Source organism: Phyllostomus discolor, chromosome 4 (genome assembly GCF_004126475.2).
Source record: "Phyllostomus discolor isolate MPI-MPIP mPhyDis1 chromosome 4, mPhyDis1.pri.v3, whole genome shotgun sequence".
In the NCBI taxonomy this organism is placed as follows: Eukaryota; Metazoa; Chordata; class Mammalia; order Chiroptera; family Phyllostomidae; genus Phyllostomus; species Phyllostomus discolor.
Genome location: NC_040906.2, coordinates 198,146,739 through 198,167,114, shown reverse-complemented (window position 1 = coordinate 198,167,114; position 20,376 = coordinate 198,146,739). Strand labels below are relative to the sequence as shown.

The window sequence follows — 20,376 nt, the reverse complement described above, 5'->3', positions numbered from 1 at the left end:
CACTCCCACAAGCTCTGCGAGCCGGCTCCCACACGCCACCCGACAGTGCAGCCAACCGGCCGCGTTCAGAAGGTTGTCCGTCCGCCCTCCCCGCCCCACGCGCGTGGGCACCGTTCTGTGAGTGCAGCGTTTTCATTATTTTTAATTGTTATTCAAAACCGGCAGAATCTCCATGAGATTCAGGAAAAGAATGTGTCTCTGCCTAAAAGCCACCAGAAATCCTGAGGGCAGAGGGTCACTGATTAGTCTGTTGTGTTCACTTTTTATTGTATTTGTTCCATTACCATTTAGTCTACGTTTAAATTCAAGAATCATCACATAGCTGAATTCTTGGGATTACATTCAATTTTCTGATGACTGCGCTTTCTATATGAGTATTTTTTTTAAGTAAAAAAGAAAAACATCACCTGTGATTCTCCTAGAACAACTTTAAAAACTTAAAAACCGGAGCATGTTCTTAGTAAAGCTGCATTCCCAGGGTGGATGAGAAATGGGAGAGAACGGGTGTGTTGCTCATACTCTGTATACTCATTCATCTCATCACACTGTCTGCCAGAGTGGGGGTCTCAGACTCAAAGTGCTGGAGAATGTGCAAGGGTTTCTTGACACATGGAGTCCCCTCCCCACACCCCACAACCTGGGAAGCGGAGTGCCAGGAGACCCAGCACCCAGAGAAAAGAGCCACTCGGAGACCCAGCCAAGAGGAACGGGACAGAGGAGCAGGGACATCGCCTGCCAGCACCTCCCAGCTGGTCTCCGGCCTACACTGTCACCATGATCTCATCCAGAGGTTTCCGCTTGAGGTCGGGCACCGTGGCCTCCTTGCTGGGGTACCCCACGGGCAGCAGCATCAGCAGCTTCTCATTGGAGGGGCGGCTCAGGAGCACCCTCAGACGGGGGCCACAGTTGAGAGGGGTGGTGGTGACTGTCACCAGCCCTGCATTCTGACAAAGGAGAGGAAGAGAGTCCGTTGAGAAGTCAGCAGGTGAGGCCATGGCTCTGCATCAAGCCTGGGGACATCCTGGCTCCTGTCAGACCTGCCCGTCCCGTCATTTCCCTGAAGCTGGGCAGCAGAGGGGCGAGGGGCATCTGGACTCTCACCTGCTCCCCTCAACCTCCCCAGCCCCCACCTTCATTTCACCCAACAGTAGGGAGTTTCTCAAAGAGGAAAAACACCACTCTTGTTTTTCATTCATGCTTAAGAAATAGGGATGTTTACTTCATAGAAAGAAATCGGGGGAATCCCAGTACACCAAAGGACTGACAAAAAACAGGCAGTTCCTGTGATCCCATCGTGGGCGGAGCATCGTCCCCAGCTGAGAATCCTCTGTCCAGTGGGAGAGGGCACCGCAGCCAGGGAGGGGGTAGGGAGAAGACTTCATCAGCCTCCCTCCAAGCCCCTCCACATAATGAACATCTAATAAAAACCACGTCAGCTGGCCCTCTCCCCACCCCCAAGCTTCACCACTCAGATCGGAACCACCAACCCTGAGCCAGAAAGTTCTGGAACTGCCTTTGAGTCCTGCAAACCCCGTCATGATGGCCTGTGTCCAGATGGGGACCTCGAAGATTTCCCTTTCCTCCATCACACAAGACCTCACCAGCACTACGCGTGTGGGACGCTAGAGGGCAGCAAACTCAACACTAACGTGATGAAAGGCTGCTTATTCAAAGGCCTGGAAGCCACTTTGCGCGCTGGCCCTGCTCCAGGACTAATTCGCTTCTTCTGGGACCCTAAGACAGACGGAGGTGCCCTGTGGCTCCGAGATTCCTCTAACTTACTCAGGTACAGAATGAGGGGGAAAAGAAAGATTTCCGCTCCTTTCGGACAGATTTTCAAGTGATCCATTTCTCTTTTGTGTAACAATGACCATATTTTGTAAGGTGTTTTCAGCATGCAAATTTTCAGTGAGATAGGGAAGAAGCACAGAGTGGTTTGTGGGAATCAATTGTCCCTTGAAACGATGACGACTGGCTCTTATAGTCTCGCTGGCTTTATTTGTTTTACGTGTTTACTGCCTCTCTCCACCCCAGGACCCCCGCCCCCACCAGAATGTACCTTTCACTTGGTGGCTGTTCCTGGCACCTCCCAGGATCTGTCCCATAGAAGGAACTCAGAAAACATTTGTTGAGGGAACGGACTGAATCATGTAAAAGGCCTCCGCGAACTGCTCGGTTTTGTGTTTAGTATTGCTTTAGCTACTACATAGACGCAAGTTCCAAAAGCACACGGGCATCTTTTTTTAATGCAATACTGAGAACAGGATAGGAAGAGGCTAGGGAAATTCCCCGGGCATGTGGAATGGGGAGACCGAGCCAAAAAAAATTAAACACGGCCAAGCTGTTTGAGCAACTTACAGCCAGCTGGTGGATCACAAGGCCTGATCTCCCCTAACCCAGGACACTCGAGAGCAAACGTCCTCTCCTCCCAGACCAGAGAATACACAACCTCCCTGACAGCAAACCGCTGGTGTCCGGGGAAGAGAGGAATTCTGATGCTAACAGAGAGACAGCACACCGGGAACAAGAGAGCCGGCTCAGAAGAAGCTGCAGGACTCCTCTGCCAGCAGCCCCTCCCCCTCCCCCCTTATTCCCTAGGGAAACAGCGCATCTGCACTCCCTCTGGGTATTTCGCCTGCCCAGGTTCCCACGTTTCCCCTGGATAAACTTGTTTCTGAAAGCTCCAGGGAAGGCGGACGTGATGGTTTTTCACACGCCACCTTCTCGGATTGCTGGCCCCCGGATAAACGCAGTCATCTTCCAGGCCCCGACTCTGCCTTCTGGCTGAGTGTTAGCAGGCAGCTCAAGCCCCGGGTGTGGTTGCCCTCCAGTTTCAATGCCATGTCAACTCAGCTCTCAGGCAAGAAGCCCAGTAATAGAGCGCTCCTTACAGCTTGTCAATCATCCCACCGGCTCAGCCACCACAGCAAACCCGGCTGGGAAACCAGTCCCTGGGACTTCAGGGCTCTGAAAGTGGGTGTCTGCCAACACCCTTGACCTTCAGGTCGTTACAGAGGAAGGCAAACACCAGGGCCACTTCTCTGACCCTGAAACGCTGTTCCGCGTGGATTTCCAGGAAGAATTCCAGCTAGGTGAACCATCACACTCACCTGCCCAGGTTGTCAGTCAGTTTTCACTGAGGAATTCAACTTTAGGTAAACAATTTCCAGGTGTCCCCGAACCCGAAACTCGGCTGCTGCTTGTGGGTAAGGCCGCTGTTTGGCCCCTAAGCACCCCGTCTCTCCCTGGGGCCCGGTGGGAGGGGCCCGGTGGGAGGGGCCCGGTGGGAGGGGCCGTACCTGCAGGGCAGCCAGGAGGATGCCGCAGGCGATGGAGACGCTGATCTCATTGTAGTAGTGGACCTTCCTTTTGCCATTGGCGGCAAAGCCGTGTACTTGTTTGAAAATGAGAATCAGAACAGGAGCCATGTCCAAGTACTCTTTAATCCAACTAGTTCTGAAAGGAACAAGAAAAAAAAGATATTTTGGCGAATAGGGTCTCTAAATGACTTTTGTTGTCTTTTTACAACCTTTGCTTATGTATGTTGAACATAAAACACATCCACTTGTCTTTTTTATGTTTAAATGGAAAAAGGGCAGGATTTTTGTTTGTGCCGTCCTCCTCTCTTTCTATCCAAGCCAGCGAGCAGGTATTCACAAGGGCCCAGTGTGGCAAAGCACCTGAACATCTAAAAAATTCAAAGAGGGACCTTGTAACCTAGAAGGCAGTAAACCAGCTTTAGCAAAATCAAACCTTGTGTGCGCTGTTTAAGAAATATAAGCCAAGTGCATTAGAAGCCCCAAATGAAGTGCTTATTTTGAGTGAGGAGATTGGAAGGACACTCCCAGTTTCCCCTAAGGCAGTGATAGGGGCTTAAGACTTGGGAAAATTTAGCTTAAGCTAAATAGTCATAAATCTAGCAAGTAATGTGTATGTTAAGTTTTTGTTTCAGTAACTACAGATAAGACCCATCCTGGTGCCTGGGATTCGGCAGTTGACCTCCCGGGTCACTGACTGGGGATTACCTCATCTGGAGACGTCTGTACCAGGAAGAAACAAGTGACTACCCTTCCCCGTTGGAGGCCACTGTTGAATTTCAAAGGCTTTTGCTGACACCTTGTTTGCCCTCCCCCAACCCCCTTATAAAAGATCTGGCTAGGAAAGAGAGAGTGAGATGGTTTGCTAGGGTATGAAAGCCGGCCATCTGAATAAAGCGCCCATAAAAGATTCAATCACTGTCATTGCTTATTGGATTTGGTAGTGACAGGCAGCCCGAACACCAGCGTCTTTTCTGGTTACAGCAGGACACTGAAGGCCGGGACAGATGGGGCTCGGCAGAGGATTTCCAGGAGCCCAGCAGGCTACAGAGTGGGGTGCGTGGGGAGGGGCATGGGTGGGCTGGCCGGTTGCATGAAGATTCTGCAGGGCCCTGGACTGCAGCTGGTAGGTGATGGAGAGTGACCGTTAACCTCTGAGCAGAAGCACTCCGTGGCCAGCTCAGCTCCAGGAAGAGGCGAATGGGTGTGGGTGAGGGACCAGCTCAAGGGAGGACCAGCCAGGAGACCATGGCAATGGCCTAGGAGAACCTGGGGGAGGTGTGGAGGCTGAGGCTGACGGATGCGGTACAGGAATGTGCGAGACGGAAGAAGAAGATGGCGGGGAGGTTTAGCTGAAATTGCAGGCGGGTGGATGGTAACGCTGTTGGCCCAGTTATGGGGATGGGAGGTAATTCATGGGAGGTACATGCGTTGAGTTTAAATTTTTGTTTACCAGTTAAAAGCATATCTTTGTCTATTCCATTGGTTTATCCCATACATTTGGCAAAAGCTTCATTCTAACCCAGATATTTAAAGGAAAGATAATCATGTAATGCTATATATTGGATTACTTTTTTAGGATATATCATGTCATTAATTAGCAAGAGATCATTCATTTTTAGTTTAGCTATGCTTCACCATTTTAAAACTCACTAAAGTCATCTGTGTGTTTTTCCATGGTCTCTTGACAGATGGCGATTCAAAGCTTCCATACTGTATATCCACGAGCTGAGCAACATTTGATAACTGTTGATTTTGTCTTACAAAGAGGGAGAATGTTAATGGTTTAAAAGATAAACTCTGGATCCAACTAGCTGTGCCCTGTTGGGCAAGCCACTTAACATCTCACGGCTCAGTTTCCTTGTACGTACGTGAGCTCTTGTACACTCACCGCACACGGCGATGGGGAGACAGAAGTCAGTCACCATAGATAAAGCACTTAGACCAGTACCCGGTATGTAGCACCATGTGCCTGTTTGTTAGTATTGGTATTACTACTCATGTTATTTTATGGTACATAATTTGTTCATTGTAAATACAGATGACGATTAAGCTATTTACCTAGTTTGAAAGCAAAGTAGTCATTTTAAACAACTTTTGCCGTCCTTTTTCCTAGGCACACATTGGTATCTAATATTTGGGTTTGTTCAATTGTACAAGAGTTTATTACGACATCATAAAAGAGCTCATGAAAACAGCAACATGCAGGCCTGTTAAGAGAAGGGCAAGTAGCATGGGCTGCCTGGGGTGGAGGCTCACACCAGCAAACAGGAGAGGGTAAAGTCTGGCAGGTAGGTTGGACCCAGATTGTACACTGGGCCTTTAATGGGTTTTGTAGTTGATTGAAACAGAAAGTCAGGACATAAATGCCCATCTGCAGTTCAATGCACCGAACATTCATTCAGTTGCCTGCTGTGCATCAGAGCTACGCTGGTGGTGTAAGACCGCTTTAAACTGGAGCTCCCTGGGCCCCTCGAGAGTGTGAGTGTGTGTGTGTGTGTGTGTGTGCATATTATCTACAAAGAAAGTCTACAATTTTAATGCTCAAGATTCTCAAGAGATTCTCAAGAGAATCTTGATGTACAACAAAGGCTTCTTAATGAGGCCTACAAAATAAGAAGAGAAGTAAACCAATAATTAAAATACATGTAGTAGTGGCTACTTTAGGGACATGGAAGATGTGTGTTAGGTGCTGTGAGCACTGTGAGGAGAGAGCAGCTCACGCCGCCCTCCCCGGGGAGAGGGACAGGGGCTGGCAGCATTTCGCAGCCCCGGTGCGCACCGGGGCGCAACGTCTTTCTGAGTGCGGAAACTCAGCTGGACTTCACCCACCTCACTTTTCCCTGCAATCAGGCAATACGGTTTTCATATTCATTATTAATATCCTGCACTCGTTCCAGGACACAGTGGGAAGTTATAATTCCATAAGTCATCCACTTTGATAGGGTTTAAATATTTTAGGGGAAAAAAATTGTCCTCTGGGGCCAAATCAATGGGACAGGAGCAAAGCTGAGAAGCTCACTTCTCATCATCCCACTTCCCCCAGGGACTGAGACCCCATCGCCCTTCCTCAGGCTTGTTTCCTGGTGGGGCATTGGGTGGCGGGTGCCAGACCTGACCATGCAAAGCCCTTGGCTGATGGCCAGAGGCAGGAGGGCCTGCATATTCCAAGCGCTAAGGACTCGAGCTGGCCCCCCTTCTGGGGGGTCAGGGCCAATATCCGGGCCCCAACCCTCCTCACGCTCAGCCTGAGACGAGATGGGAGGGGAAAGGGATTTGCCTTTGTGAGGAGGACTCGCACCATTTTCTTTAAGGACATGGCTGAATCTAAAACTTCGAACGTGACCATCTTAATCACAAACGTGGCTGAGAAAGGATGGAATCCACTGAGACATTATGAAAGGATATTATGCCCCTCCATGGGGAAAGAGGACTCGACAAAACATAGTCAGCTGTAGCCACCAGGGAAACTGAAACCTTGTGCTTGTCTGCCTGCATGCACTCAGGTACCGGAGGGACACCGGTTACCCAGAATTCCACGTCACTCCTTGCTCGGTGACAAGGAAGCCACACATTTATGGCTGCCTAATGCATATTATCCTGGTACTACACCCGTACTTTCAGCAGACGTGGACTAAAACTAAAACCTGGGTAGTAAGGTCATTTGGAAGAGCTGATCGATTTAGCAAAATGTAATTTACTTTACTGGAGATCCTGAGAAGTATTGCACAATCTTACATTCCAGATGGGAGAACAGTGAAATAAGTTCTCAAAGGTTTATTTACTATTGCTTGGGTCAGAGCCCATTTGTCTACTAAAGATGCACGCGGCTCGGACTACCCGCCACCGCTGTTCTCCATGCTTCCAAACTCATTCCATGCAGTAAACACCAGACTCGTCCCCACTGTACACAGAGGAGGCGGAGTCACAGAGAGCTTACTGAGCGGTAGATCTCGCACTTGAACTCAAGCACCCTGGCTTTGGAGGTACTGCTCTTAGACTCTGTCTTACTTAACCCTGACACTAACGTTTCAACATCATGATTTTGAGTGAGATAAGCTCCATGTGGTGGTTAATTTTATGCAGCACCTTGACTGGGCCATGGGGCTCCAGATAGTTGGTTAAACATTATTCTGGGTGTGTCTGTGAGGGCGTTTCTGGACCAGGGAACGTTTAGATCGGCAGGCGGAGTCCAGCGGGTAGTTCTCCCCAGGGGGTGGCTCCCATCCAATCTGCTGCGGGCCTGACCAGAATGGAAAGGTGGAGGAAGGGAGAGCAGGTGTTGAGCCAGGACCCCAGTCTGCTCCCGCCCTCAGACCCAAGGCAGATTGTGACTGACGCCATCCACTCTCCTGCTTCTTAGGCCTTCGGAGTTGGACTGAAACCATGCCATCGGCCCTGCTGAGCCTCCAGCTTGCTGCCTGCAGGCCTTGGGACGTTTTAGGCTCCGTAATGGCATGAGGCAATTACTGATATAACAAAGCCCCACCCCTTTCTCTCTCTGTGTATGTTTCTTTCTTTCTGTCTCTGTGCGTGTCTCTCTCTCCATCGATTCTCTGGAGAACCCAGACTAATGTGCTTAGAATGGGTAAATAAATGCCCAAGGCCCAAATGCTTGCGATTGGAAGACCAGATCCCAGATTTAACCGAGACCTGATTCCAGGTGAGTTCCCCTCCACTCCACGGGATATGTGCTCAAGGCAATACAGTGGCGAGGCCTGGCTTAGCTTCCATAATTCCTCCCGGAGGTGGAATAGAACATTTTAACACCTAAAACAAAACCAGGAAACTGAAGCCATAGTTATATCATTTTAAAAAGCCAAACCACACATCCCTAACTCCACCCCCTTTTGTACCTCAGTTTCTTCAGGTCTGTAACCCATCGCTGCCCCATTCTTTTCATGTAGTTTATTTCCTCCTCCTCCTCAATGATCTCCCGAATCTTGTGCTTCATGTCCGGGTCCCGCACAACCACAAAGGTCCAGGGCTCTGTGTGGGCCCCACTCGGGGCCGTTCCTGTCATGCATCAAATTAAAATCAGAAATTAAAACTGCAGGAAAATGTGAAACTGTTAAATAAGAATTGATAGAATGCCCTAGCTAGCGTGGCTCAGTGGATTGAGCACTGGCCTTCAAACCAGAGGGTCACTGGTTCGATTCCCACTCATTGCATATGCCTGGGTTGTGGGCCAGGTCCCCAGTAGGGGGCATGTAAGAGGCAACCACACATTGATGTTTCTCTCCCTCTCTTCCCACCTCCCTTCCCCTCCCTCTAAAAAGTAAATAAATAAAATCTTTAAAAAAAAGAGTCCATAGAGTAATTCATACTTGCTCCAAATGAAGTTACATCTTCTAGCAAACAAAGTGCTTGGCGGTAGACTGTGGGGTGTTGCTGCCCCCACCCCCAACGCCCCCACCCCATTCATCCGGCATCACTGGGGGAGGCTCCACACCAGCCCACTGAGGTCAAGGCCAGCAGTCCCAGGGCTGCGGAGGTCTGTCACTGCCTCTAACCACATGGGAAGGAAGGCTTCTACCTGACTGTGCCACAGCCACCAAGGGTGGTGACGTTCTGACAGCCCAAATTCTCCACAATGTCCTTTGTTCTAATACCCTCGCACACAGATAAAGTCATGAAGCTTATTGGAGGTGGTAAACATTTAAATGGTTAATTTTTATTTTTAAAACAACCCTCCAACAGAAATGAAACCATAAATTCCTTAGTGCCTCAGTCAGAGCTCTGAGTTCTGTCTGAATTCTGTTGTGGGGTTTGTGGTTTTATTGCAAACACATAAGAACTCCTGGACCTGGGTGTTAAATGCCCACAACAGAGCATCCTCTGACTCTCGCAGGCTTTAGAAACCCTCAGCCCCCACCTTCGTCAGCCCCACTGTCCGGGACAAAGCTTCATCATGCATCTCGGGGCCCAAGGAGCGTGAATCCCCCTAAGCTTCCAGCTGCGGCCCAGGCCAGCTTCTGACCTGGACATCATCGCTCTGCCCTAGAAACGGCCCACTGTTCCGAGCAGTAGACCACAGTGACCCTCGGGTGGGATATTCCAGAAGCAACTATCCCCTTCCTCCTAGTGAGTGATTTAATAGCATGAGCTCGGCACGAGGGGGCCTCCAGCCTCCAGCCTGGATGACGCTTGTGTTTACCACCCCACTCCCCATGGCGGAGAGGGCTTGACTGAATTGTGCAATCCTTTCCCAAGTCGAAAGGGCAACATAAAGTTCCACTTCTGAGCAGAGTGATTCCAGCTCCCTTTGTGCCTGCTGTTTGTCTAATAAAAACATGCGTCACTAACCTAAGAAATAAATCATTCCCTAATGTTTTCAAGTACGCCAAATTTATCTAAGCGTCATATGGACACACACATTTGTGGATACAGATGATACACAGATGAAATTTAGGAATCACTATTAGTTAGATAAAGGATTCCCCGATTTAGTGCGATTATATTTTTAACTGAAAGGAAATGAATAAAACTCTAAGCAGAGGAGGCTCTCAGATAGGCGGGCTTGCTTTCATTCCTCCTCCTACTTTTCTATAATTGTTTTTTTTCTCTGTAGAGGTATTAATTTACATTGAAAAGGGTTTACTTTGCAAGTTCACAGAAGTAAACTTGGAAGATTAGTTGATTACTGTATGAGAGCACAATGGTGTATGGCATAAGAAACTGGGTTCCAAAAAGAGAAATGTGTACCTGTGAGTGAGTGAGTGAGTGAGTGCGTGCGTGTGTGTGTGTGTGTTGAGGGGAGGGGGAAGAATGCAGATATTTCTTTCTTTTCATGTATAATAGTGTATTCAGAACTTTTTGTTTTTAATAAAAGTTTATAATGTTGACTACTTTTTAGAAGTTTTGAACTGTTGTCACATGTGTTCCCAAGAAGTTAGTAATAGTCAAAAGTCTGTAGGAAGTGGGAATCATTATGTTTCCGGCAGTCAACACCCGGGAAAGGCTTTTAAGGCAAGCTCAGCGCTCTAGGCTTTAATCCCTGTGTTCAAACTCCAACAGCGCTCCAGTATTATCATAGCGGTAATGCAGCTGGCATCCTCGAAGGCCCAACGTGCAATTGCAAACCTGCTGTTTTGATGACATTGTTGATGACTTCCACTGGGACTTGTTCATTACTTATGAATCTCACAGAGCGTCTCTTATTGAGAAGCTCATAAAATTCCTGGGATCTCTTCACCATTTCCTTCTCAGGGTACTGGGTGTGGGAGAATGGAACGTGTTCAATATTCTCCTCTGGCTCTTGCCCCTCATCGGCATCTGCAAATAAGAACAAGAAGAGTATCAAATTCAGTGATTTTTCGTGGTCACACGGTAGCCACTGGGGAGAAAGAGATAAAATATTCAAAAATGTCAGCTATGAGTCAAAACATCAGCAAAAAAAAATGAGAAGAATAGATCCACAGAGTCCCGACCTCTGGTCCTGACAACACTTTAAACTCTATACTGGCCCAGCTGGTGTAGCTCAGTGGATTGCACGTGGGCTGCAAACCAAAGTGTCACAGGTTCAATTCCCAGTCAGGGCACATGCCTGGGGTGCAGGCCATGACCCTCAGCAACCGCACATTGATGTCTCTCTCTCTCTCTCTCTCTCTCTCTATCTCTATCTCTATCTCCCTTCCCTCTCTAAAAAACAAAAACAAAAAGACAAAAAAAAAAAAAAACCCAACAACTTTATACTGGTTATAAATCAAGAAAAAGAAAAAAAATTACCTATGTAAAGATGAAGAATGCAAATTTTTGTGAAGGGTGAACTAGCTTATTTAGAACAGTCTCTCATCAGCTGAAAACCACTAAGGTCACTAATTAAAATGTCTTTAGCAGGACCCATGGACATGGACAATGGTGTGGGGAAGGGCTGGGTGAGTGGGAGGGTCTGGGTAGAGGGGGCAAAGGGGGAAAAATTGAGATAACTTTTCATAGCATAAACAATAAAATAGAATTTAAATAAAAAATAAATTTAAAGTCTGGCAAAAAATATTTTTAAAGTCCTTTTAGAATCATTGTATTATTGACATCATAGTAAGAAATTCCCAGGCCAAAACTGAAGAGGAAATGTGAACCTGCAGAGATAAATAAACACAGAAGCCGTGTTGAGCAATTCCAACACATTTGAATTTTCATCTGTGTTTTCAGGAATCAGGAGGGAAGGAAGGCAAAGCCCACAGGCAGGTCTACAAATGGGAAACCAAAGACCTTTGGAAGGAAGAAAGGGCTGCTGCCCTGAATGCCAATACACTGCGTGAGCGGCTGGGAAGTGGACAAATCACTGAAAGAAAATGAAAAATGGGGTGATTTCCCCAGGCAAGTGGGTGCAAGGAGGAAGAAAAAACACCGACAAAAAGTCAGGAGGCCACAGGCCCGAAGCTCAGAGTCGGACTGGCCCCAAGAGCTCCAGCTCCCGGCAATTCTCAGAAATCCTGGCAGGGCACTGGCCTTCTGCACCTGTGGGATGGAGGAGCTGATGACTCAGCCTTTCCCCCCTTTTAATTTCTGCTCAATAGGATGAACTAGCTGCTCTCTGGCTCCCAGCCAATCTGCTGCAGGCCTGACTAGAGTGGAAAGGTGGAGGAAGGGAGAAAAGGATTATATGAGCATTACAACATTCAATAAAAGAAGCAGCATGAGAAAGTGAGGCAGTCCTAAACTTGACCTCTTTCTATTGTCAGTGGGACTGAACAGCTTTCTCCTCATAGGCCTCTGTTCAGGAGACGTCTGTAGCAATGATTTTGCAGATTTTTTTTTTTTTGGCGATGATGGCATTTGAGGGGGAAAGGGTAACCCAGCGGAATACAAATCTCCAGTAAGTGTGATTAGTTTGGTGGGGGAAAAAGCTTCAATGTTATAGATTATACATTTGTAAAACACAGCGTACTATTATACATTTAGTGAAATGTTATGACACTGTTATGTACATGTTACAGTGAGTAAAATGTCATACACAGATGTTTACTACCCAACCCCAAATCTCCCTAGAAGGCAGAGATGTACAGTTTACTCAACCAGGTTTTTCTTTAGCACTTACTGACTATACATTAGTGAACACGATAGGTACAGTTTCTGTACTCAGAACCTAAAAACATTTAAACTGGTTGGAGAATGTACACTGTATGGTGACATCAACGATGAGAACGACTTGTTCTCTACAAAGAAGCAGAGAGTGAGGAAGGGGGGCCCAGGCAGGGAAGACTAAAGGGGACTCTCTGAAGGCACGGCACAGCCGGTGAGACCTGAAGAATGAGAGACTCGGCATTGGAGGGCTGAGCATGGGGGAAGGTCTACTTCAGGCATATCCGAGTGGCCGAAGGGACTAAATACAGCTGGGTCTGACTGAAGCAAGGAGAGAGTAAGGGCTGGGAAGGAGGCCAGCGCCTACTTCTGTGGGCCCAGAGAACGTACTCCGATAAGACTGTGGAGAAGCCAAAGTGTCATAGGAAGGAATACAAAGATAAGCGCAAGTGTGATGCAATCTGAGTTATGCTCTCACAGGTGTACATCGGAGGGAGACCAAGCAGAAAAAGGAAAACCGGACAGAGACCATTACTGTGGCCTAGGTGAGGGATGATGCCGTGTTGGGCCAGCTGGTGGCAGAAGGAATGACGGAGCGCACAGCTTCCCGAAGCATCTGGGGATAAAAGGGATAAGACGTGCTAAGGTGTGCGGTTGGGAGGGGGAGGGAGGGAGGAACCCAGGCTGACTGCCAGGTTGCTGGCTCCAGTGCCTGGGCGGACAACAGAACCCTCCACTGAGATAAGATGATGAGGGATGAACCATGGTGGGGGGGCAGGGCAGAAGTAGGAATAGGAACCCACAGTGTGTCTCATTGAAGATGCCTTCAAGTAAAGATGTCAGGCATGAAAGTGAATGTCCGAGAGGTGAGATGTGACCTTGGGAGCCCTCACAGAAAGACGAGAATGGCACCTAGGAGCAGAGAGAGGAGGGCGAGAAGATCCGGGAGCTGGCCCTGAGGGGCTGGCACATTCCAGGTGGAATGCAGGTGGAGGGTTGACTTCCCCCACCCTGGCTCCCACACACTTCACTCCTAGGCACCTGAGGATGGGGGGCGGGGAGGAAGGCAGAAGGGTGCTGGCATGAAACGGGGACTAACTTCCAAGGGACTGAGAACCCAACTACGACACTAGCAGGGACCCCAGTTTGCTCCTAGCTCTTGGTGAGAACTGCTTTTGACATTTTACTAGCAGGGCCCAGACTGTACGCACTTAATGAGAAGGCCCAGTGACTAAGCTAAAAGGAAGCGGTTGTGATGGGGGAGCGGTCGACACCTCTCAGCTTTCTAGTAATCAGTTCTGAATCAAACCCTCATGTCATCATTACCAAGACTGAACTTGCTCAGATATGTTAATAGCCTCTTTCCATACCAACGAGACTTTCTAAGCCATTTGTTTTGAACTCTGGCAACCTCCGTAGTCGGGAGGTGGCAACCTCCATAGGTAGGAAGTGATAACCTCCGTAGTCAGGAAGTGGTCAATGAGTCATTACGTGTGCCAACTCTCAAGCTCCATTCAGCTAGCCCCGTATAAACCCAAGGCCGCCTAAGTGCATGACCTGGCAATTTCCGCAGCTTCTCAAGCCCAGGGTAGGTGCTCCCACTTGTAGCAGACTGAAGAAATGGCCTAATCCCTGCTGGGTTGGGTGGCCCTGCAGTGCAGCCGGGGTGGGGGCAGGGGTGGCAGTGAAGGGAAGCTGCTGTTTCTGGAGCCTGTCCCAGGGCCGAAGGTCTGCGTCCTGCCTAGGGAAAGAAAGAGCCAGGCTCCGGGAGGGCCCAGCAGGGCAGTGAAGCAACACAAATGCAGAAGGCACCCCTTGTCTCCTCCCCCTGACCTCCTCACTGCCCCCAGGGCGTGGCCAGAAGGAGAGAGAGCCACGCCTCCACGCTAGACCAGCCAAGTTGCTCTAGGGACTCGTTCAAGCTGTGAGGCCCACGTATCTCCAACACAAAGGTATGCCGTTGTGGTCTGCTTTTTAATGTCCGTCCTGTGCTCCCGCACTCGGGGTTGGCTATTGACCCCGAAGCAATTCACCTTTTGTCATGGCTTTAATGCCAAGGGAGAGTAAACGGCTCCATAATTAGGTTTAGTGGCGAAGTCATTCTAGGTCATGTCTCTCCTTTAATATTTAAGGTGAAGGTGTTTTCTTGGCTGCATCTCTATATAAGTTGATACATGTTTTGTAGTTCTACAAAATCTTGGCAAATGAGCCCAATAGTTTCCAGCTACGAAACTACAGGCCAATGGGTATCACGTCATCCTTGTTCCCTCCCTGCACATTTGAGGAGCCTTCGGGCGGAAGGAGATGTGGCCTGCACAGCAGACAGATTCTGAAGGTGGGGTGGGAGCCACTTCAGGGCTCAGCACCCGGCCCGGCAGTGCCTCCTTCCCAACCGCCCCGGCCACCGCTCCGGCTCCTGGGTGGCCCCCGGTCAGCCGCCTCCCTAGCTGCAGTCCAGGTTGACTGCTTTTCACTAGCAGCAACAGGGGTGGATGGGGACTGGAGAGTCTGGTGGCATGCGGTGGAATGCTGATCTTACATACCATTTGTGGTAAACCAGCTCTCTGAGGGGACAGGGGAAGAGCCCAGATTTATAGCCCTTGCCCACGTCCATGGTATGTCCCGTGGTGTCCTGAGTTCAAGATACTGATCATTGAAAAAAACGACCCTCAGATTTCCTGCGCTGGCACACCACCTGGTTGGGCAGAATGGAGTTCAGGGGATGGTGGGCTCCCAGGCATAAGAGGGTTGACACCATCTGTAGGAACAGTGTTACTGGGCTGAGACTGTTGTTGATTGGCTGGCACTCAGGGATGCAGGCACTGGAGTAAGTCCATCCCTGGTTTGCTGCCTTTTAGAAGTCACAGGCTTCTATTTGCTGCACAAATCTTTTATGCATTTCAGTTGTGTTTTTACCTTTCTTGAATTAATAAAGCATAATATGCCAAAAATGTTGCCTATTTTCTTCCATCTTCAATATTAAAATGGCTACCTAAAAATTCACCAACTTGGATAAGTTTTTTTTTAATGCACACTGATATGACAGCTGTCACAATACAACCTAACAAAACTGTTTCGAATGAAGTGAAAGACAGCTAAGCACTACAAGAGCCATCTTACAGAAAAGGCCAAATGGACTCTTTGGCCAACCCAATATTGCAACTTCTCTTTCTTTGACCTTTGCTGCAGAAAAATAAGAAACTTAAAAGTATTAACGGAACACCATGATGACAGATCCCTGGAGAATGTTTGTGTCTGACATCCAATAAGCTAGGCCTCTCTCATGTCTCAAAGCTCCCCCACCAACCTGCCCCCACACTTGCTGGTCTCTGGGTGTGGGACAGGAATTCTCTGTGAATCAGATAATTCCTTCACTTTCCCTAAAAAGGCCTACCAGACTTATTTAATGGTTTTATCTCTTTCAGCTGATTCTTTTAATCTGGCTTCTATTTGCTGTCATCAAAGTCCTCTCCCTATGTCTTCAGTAGTGGAATCCTTCCTCTCCTCCAATTACACCCCTTTCAAACCTGCACGGCCAGCGGTGGGTCCTCTCTTATGCCGTGTCCGCCCAGCTAGTGGTTAGGCGCTGGCACGTGTGTGGCAGAGGAGGCTGAGTCTAAACCTCGGCTCTCCCCTACCACCTGGGGACTTCAGTCGGTCGGTCTCACTTAAGTAAACCATGAACATTTCACCCAGAGACCGTGAACTGTTCATTCAGGGCAGCATGGCTGCTGAGGAGTCCACTATGTGTCTGACTCACTCCTCTGTGGGAAGAATAGAGGTGAAGGGGTGGAGGATTTGGAGAAATAAATAATGAGGCAGAAAACCAGAACTGAGCCAACCTCCAGGCCCAGTCCCTGGAGGCCTCTGACTCCCCACCGGCCTTGTCAATCCTTTTTGTATCCCCCAAACCCTTATGTCTTCAAACCCAGCGGCTTTCCCTCGGTGCACGTTACCTCCAGGCTCTCAGGGCAGCTTTACGTCTGCCGGCCGTCTCCTGCCTCCTGCACTGTGAGTCCTTCTCCTACTGCAAGGGCAGCCTAGCACACGGCTCAGTGCCCGGGTGCTGGAGCCAGCCTGGCTGGGTCCTGGCTCTACCCCGACTTGCTTAGGTAGGCGACTTAGCCTATTTGGGTCTCAGGTTCTTTATCTGTAAAATGGGGACAACCATAGTGCCTACTTCACTATGTTGTTATGGAGACCAAATATTTTACTACACTGTAACACTGACTTCAGTAAGTACTACTTGTTTTATTATTATTATTATTGTTGTTATTATTGTTATTATTATTTATCCTGGCACTCCTTTTTCTATATCTTCTTTTCCATAGCCCATTTTTCCCACCACAGTTCCTCTTAGTTAATTATAGGTGCAAGCCCCCCCACCCCCCACCAAGTTCTATCCTCAGTCTCCTCTCTAGCAACACCCCCTTAGTGAGTTCGTTAGCTGTCCCGGCTCCAAGTCTCACCCCTATGCCCATGGCCCTCCGACCAGCACCTGTGGCCTGGATCCCTCGTCTATGCCCTTGTCTCCTGTTCTGCTTCGATGTGACGCTCTCTTCTCAACTCTCACACATCCTAGACGACACTCCTCTTCCCCTTTAAACTGGACCTGGCACCATTTACGATGGTGTCCTTCTGACTCATCCAGCCTCCCTAGTTCCCCAACATCTCCCTCATTAACAAACCCTCTAGTTCTCCTTTTTAACTTCACCCTCATTCGCGGTGGCCCCTGTGTTTCCTACTGCCACTACCATCCAGGCATCGTCACCAGAGCCAATCACTGCCCAGCTTTGTCGCAGACGCCCCTCTGGTCAAGGGAAATGCTCCTCAGTTGAGCGTAACTGGCCGTCCAGCGCAGAGGGACAACCTTCCACGCAGGAGAGCAGGAGGAAGCCCTTCTAAGAGGCTCTGGGCTTGAGACCTGTGCAGTCAGCGTCGCTGGCTCCTCGCACGGACCGCCAGCTGGATTCCTCAGCCCGGATCCTAAGCTTAGGCCAACTCACAGCACATGCACACGCACACACATGCACAAACGAACATACGTACATACAAATGCCACCCTTCCAGGTGGCCTCTGTTGGCAGGTGGGAGCACCACTGGCCCAGCGGAGAACCACTGAACCTCTTCCAAATCAAATCCATCCCACAGGCCGACCTCAGACAAAACGGCCAACGCAGAGCATGCGGGGCTCCTCAAGAACCTCTCCCTCCCTGCATGCCACCCGCCTCGGTCACCGCCTCTTCGCACGTCAGCCATGGCCTGGCCCCACCTCGCTGCCCCGCTTCATTTCACCCCTTCCCGGGTCGGCACAGTCCGCCCGTCTTCTCGTCCTCCTTCCCAGGGGCTTGGCCCCTGCACTTCTGCTCTTTCTGCCCCACTTGCCTGAGACGCCTCCCGATCTTTGTTCTCCTTGTCCTACTAGCTCCCTAGGCCCGGTTCGTCCTTTTGCTAAGTGCCCCACCACGTCCCAAATCTTCCCCCAACGCATTATGACCGATGCTACCTGGTTCGCTACTCTCTAACTGCTGCCTGTCGATTGCCGTGTCTACTGAACTGGACACTCAACTTGGAGGACAACAACCATTCTTGTCTCTAACCCACAGGGCCTGGCACAGTCAAAGGTCACGCTCCATAGATGCCGCTTTTCAAATTTCAAAGTTCTTCATCAAAACCTGACCATTTGCCCCAGGGCCACCCCTAGCCTGTGATGTGCCCCCTCAGAAAGGCTGTAACAGCCGGAACAGAACGGAGCCAGGGAGAGCATATCAGCCCTCCATGGCTCCCTACGAATTATCCAGGAATACAGAGGGGTTGGTGCCAGCAGGCGACAAGCTGACCACCCAAGAGACACAACCTGCCCCTGTCACTCATGACCTTGTTTGTGCAGTAGCGGTGGACGAGGAAACTGGCCTGCAGAGTTTCTTGCCCCCGCCCCAGGCCCTGCCGTCCATGCACACATCACAGAAATGCGAAAGGCGCCCGTGTCTTTCTTTACCTTCTTCCACCTGGTGGAGGTCAGTGCTGTCCTTTAAGTCTTCATCCACCCAGGGGCGAGGCTCCGACCTGGCTTTCAGCTCCCCCGTCCTTCTCTCCACGCTTCCATCGGCACTTTTGTAGATCCACACAATCAAAATGCAGACGACGGCCACCAAGACCGGAGTCAGGGAAAACATGCTCGTGAGACAGACCCGAGCGGCGGCGGCGCGCTCACTTACTTCCCACACTGGCGGCGCAGGAGTTCAGACGGGCAGCACGGGCGGGCGGGCGCGCCAAACGCCAGCAGGTGGAACGGATGGACAGGGAGAGAGGAGTGCTGGGAAAGCAGCCAACTGCCCTCTCGAACTCGGCGAGGACCTTGCCGAGGAGCAAAGATCACACGGCTCTGTGGGTGCAGGCGGGCGTGCTTGTACTGTGGGTTTGGCAGCGCACCAGTGCATTCACTTTGTAATGCTGTGTACTCTAGCAGCGCACTGTAATTACACAGCGATTGCCGTGATCTCACTAAACACTTCAGTGCCCTGGAGCTCGCCAGCGGTGGTGCAAAAGGCATCGAATCCTCCTCCCCAGGTTTTCCCTGAGAGCAGCCACGTGTCCTCAGCCCGCCTGCGGCTCGGAATCACCTGGGGAACTTGTTTTTAAAAGAACAGATCTCCAGATGCCGATTCAGATCTGCTGATAATCCGTGTTTTGAAACAGACTGTGAAACTGCCCTGCAGTCACCATGTTTGGGCAACGTGCAATGGGAGCAGAGACTCATCCTGTATTGCTTGGCTCACGGCAGAGAAGAAAAGTTAAGTGATCATTTGTTTCCTCACTCCTCCTTCCATCCACACATCCGTGCGACATACATACTTCCCTTAGGATCAGTGCGAAAGGCATTGTATTCAGTGCTGGAAATAAAGCGACGGGCAGAACAGGCGGCAGGTGCCCTTGTGGTCTCACACATCAACGTCACAGCTCAACTTCCCTGAGAACTGCTAGGGAGCAGAACAGAGTGCGGTTTTGTCTTGTTGGTGAGATTGGAGGTTCACCAGAGGAAGGAACAGTTGAGCTGAGGTTAGAACTATGAGGTTAGTCAACAAAACAGGGAGGGGGGAGAGAATCTTCCAGGCAGAACAGAAAGTGGGTATGAGGTCTGCACTTTGGACGGAGCTGGCACCTGGGGGAATGCAGGGAGCCAGCTCCTGTCAAGAGATAAGTGCTAGATGAAGTGGGTCTTTGGACAACATGTAAATAAATAGTGTTTTGGGGTTTTTTTTTTTACCCATAATGCAATGTGAAGGTCAGTAATGGCAGACACTTACTGAGTGCTCACCATGTAGGCCCAGGTTTCTCCTTATCTTTTTATGCGTATTGACTCATAAGTATGCCTCAGAACAAGCCATTCTCTTCCCCACTTTACAAAGGGAGAAAATGAAGCACACGGAGGTTGAGTAATATGTCGGATCGTGTTGTATAAACCAGCCATCCATAACCCCTGTGTGTTAGCCTAAAAAGGCCCATGTCATTCACGGCTTCATAGCAAGCCGGGACTCTCAGCCTAAAATCCGCTGGAGCCAGACTGGCTTCACTGAGGAGTGGAAGGTGGGATGTTACAGAATGAACTGTTGGGGGGCCGCCCTGCCTGGTCTCAGGAAGCTGTAACCCCCCATGACTTAGGCTGAGCGAGAGACCTCTGGACCAGGAGCCACTGAAGGAGACAAAACTTATTTCCCTGGCATGGTCGGCAGTCAATGACGGGTAACAATTCTCTAAGAAACAGAATGAATCTAAGACAGACGCGATCACGTGGGAATGCTCTGAGAGAAGGGGCTGTGGAAATGAAGGGGTGATCCACATCAACCCCTGCCCCCTTTGGCTTTGTCAAAGCCTGAGTCTTTGTTCTTGGATGTGAGATAATCCAAGTCTCCTGGCTGCCTCTGTCTCCTGCCCTTCTCTCAGGCCTGCAGGGGCGAAATAGCCCAGACCAGAAACAGCAGACCCCCGGGGTAATCAGGCCTGGGACATAGAATATGCAAGATCCTATGAGATC

The 20,376-nt window shown here is 49.7% G+C and overlaps 1 protein-coding gene across 1 annotated transcript; it reads right to left on the bottom strand.

Annotated features, from left to right (window-relative positions):
* Positions 1-255: 255 nt before the first annotated feature.
* IYD (iodotyrosine deiodinase) lies at positions 256-18,544 on the bottom strand. Its single transcript, XM_028510778.2, has 5 exons — positions 18,340-18,544; positions 10,401-10,592; positions 8,174-8,333; positions 3,300-3,456; positions 256-944 (listed from the first exon to the last, which is right to left on the bottom strand). Exons 1-5 carry the CDS (start codon positions 18,515-18,517, stop codon positions 762-764), a joined length of 870 nt encoding a protein of 289 aa, XP_028366579.1. The 5' UTR covers positions 18,518-18,544; the 3' UTR covers positions 256-761.
* Between the last annotated feature and the right edge of the window lie 1,832 nt (positions 18,545-20,376).

Bases quoted from the DNA above. Each gene is read 5' to 3' on its own strand.
- IYD (XM_028510778.2), bottom strand. From the start codon at position 18,517: ATGTTTTCCCTGACTCCGGTCTTGGTGGCCGTCGTCTGCATTTTGATT. The intron at 3,457-8,173 runs GTACAAAAGGGG...TGTTCCTTTCAG, and splicing joins ACAGACCTGAAGAAACTGAG to AACTAGTTGGATTAAAGAGT. The intron at 945-3,299 runs GTACGGCCCCTC...CTCCTTTGTCAG, and splicing joins TCCTCCTGGCTGCCCTGCAG to AATGCAGGGCTGGTGACAGT.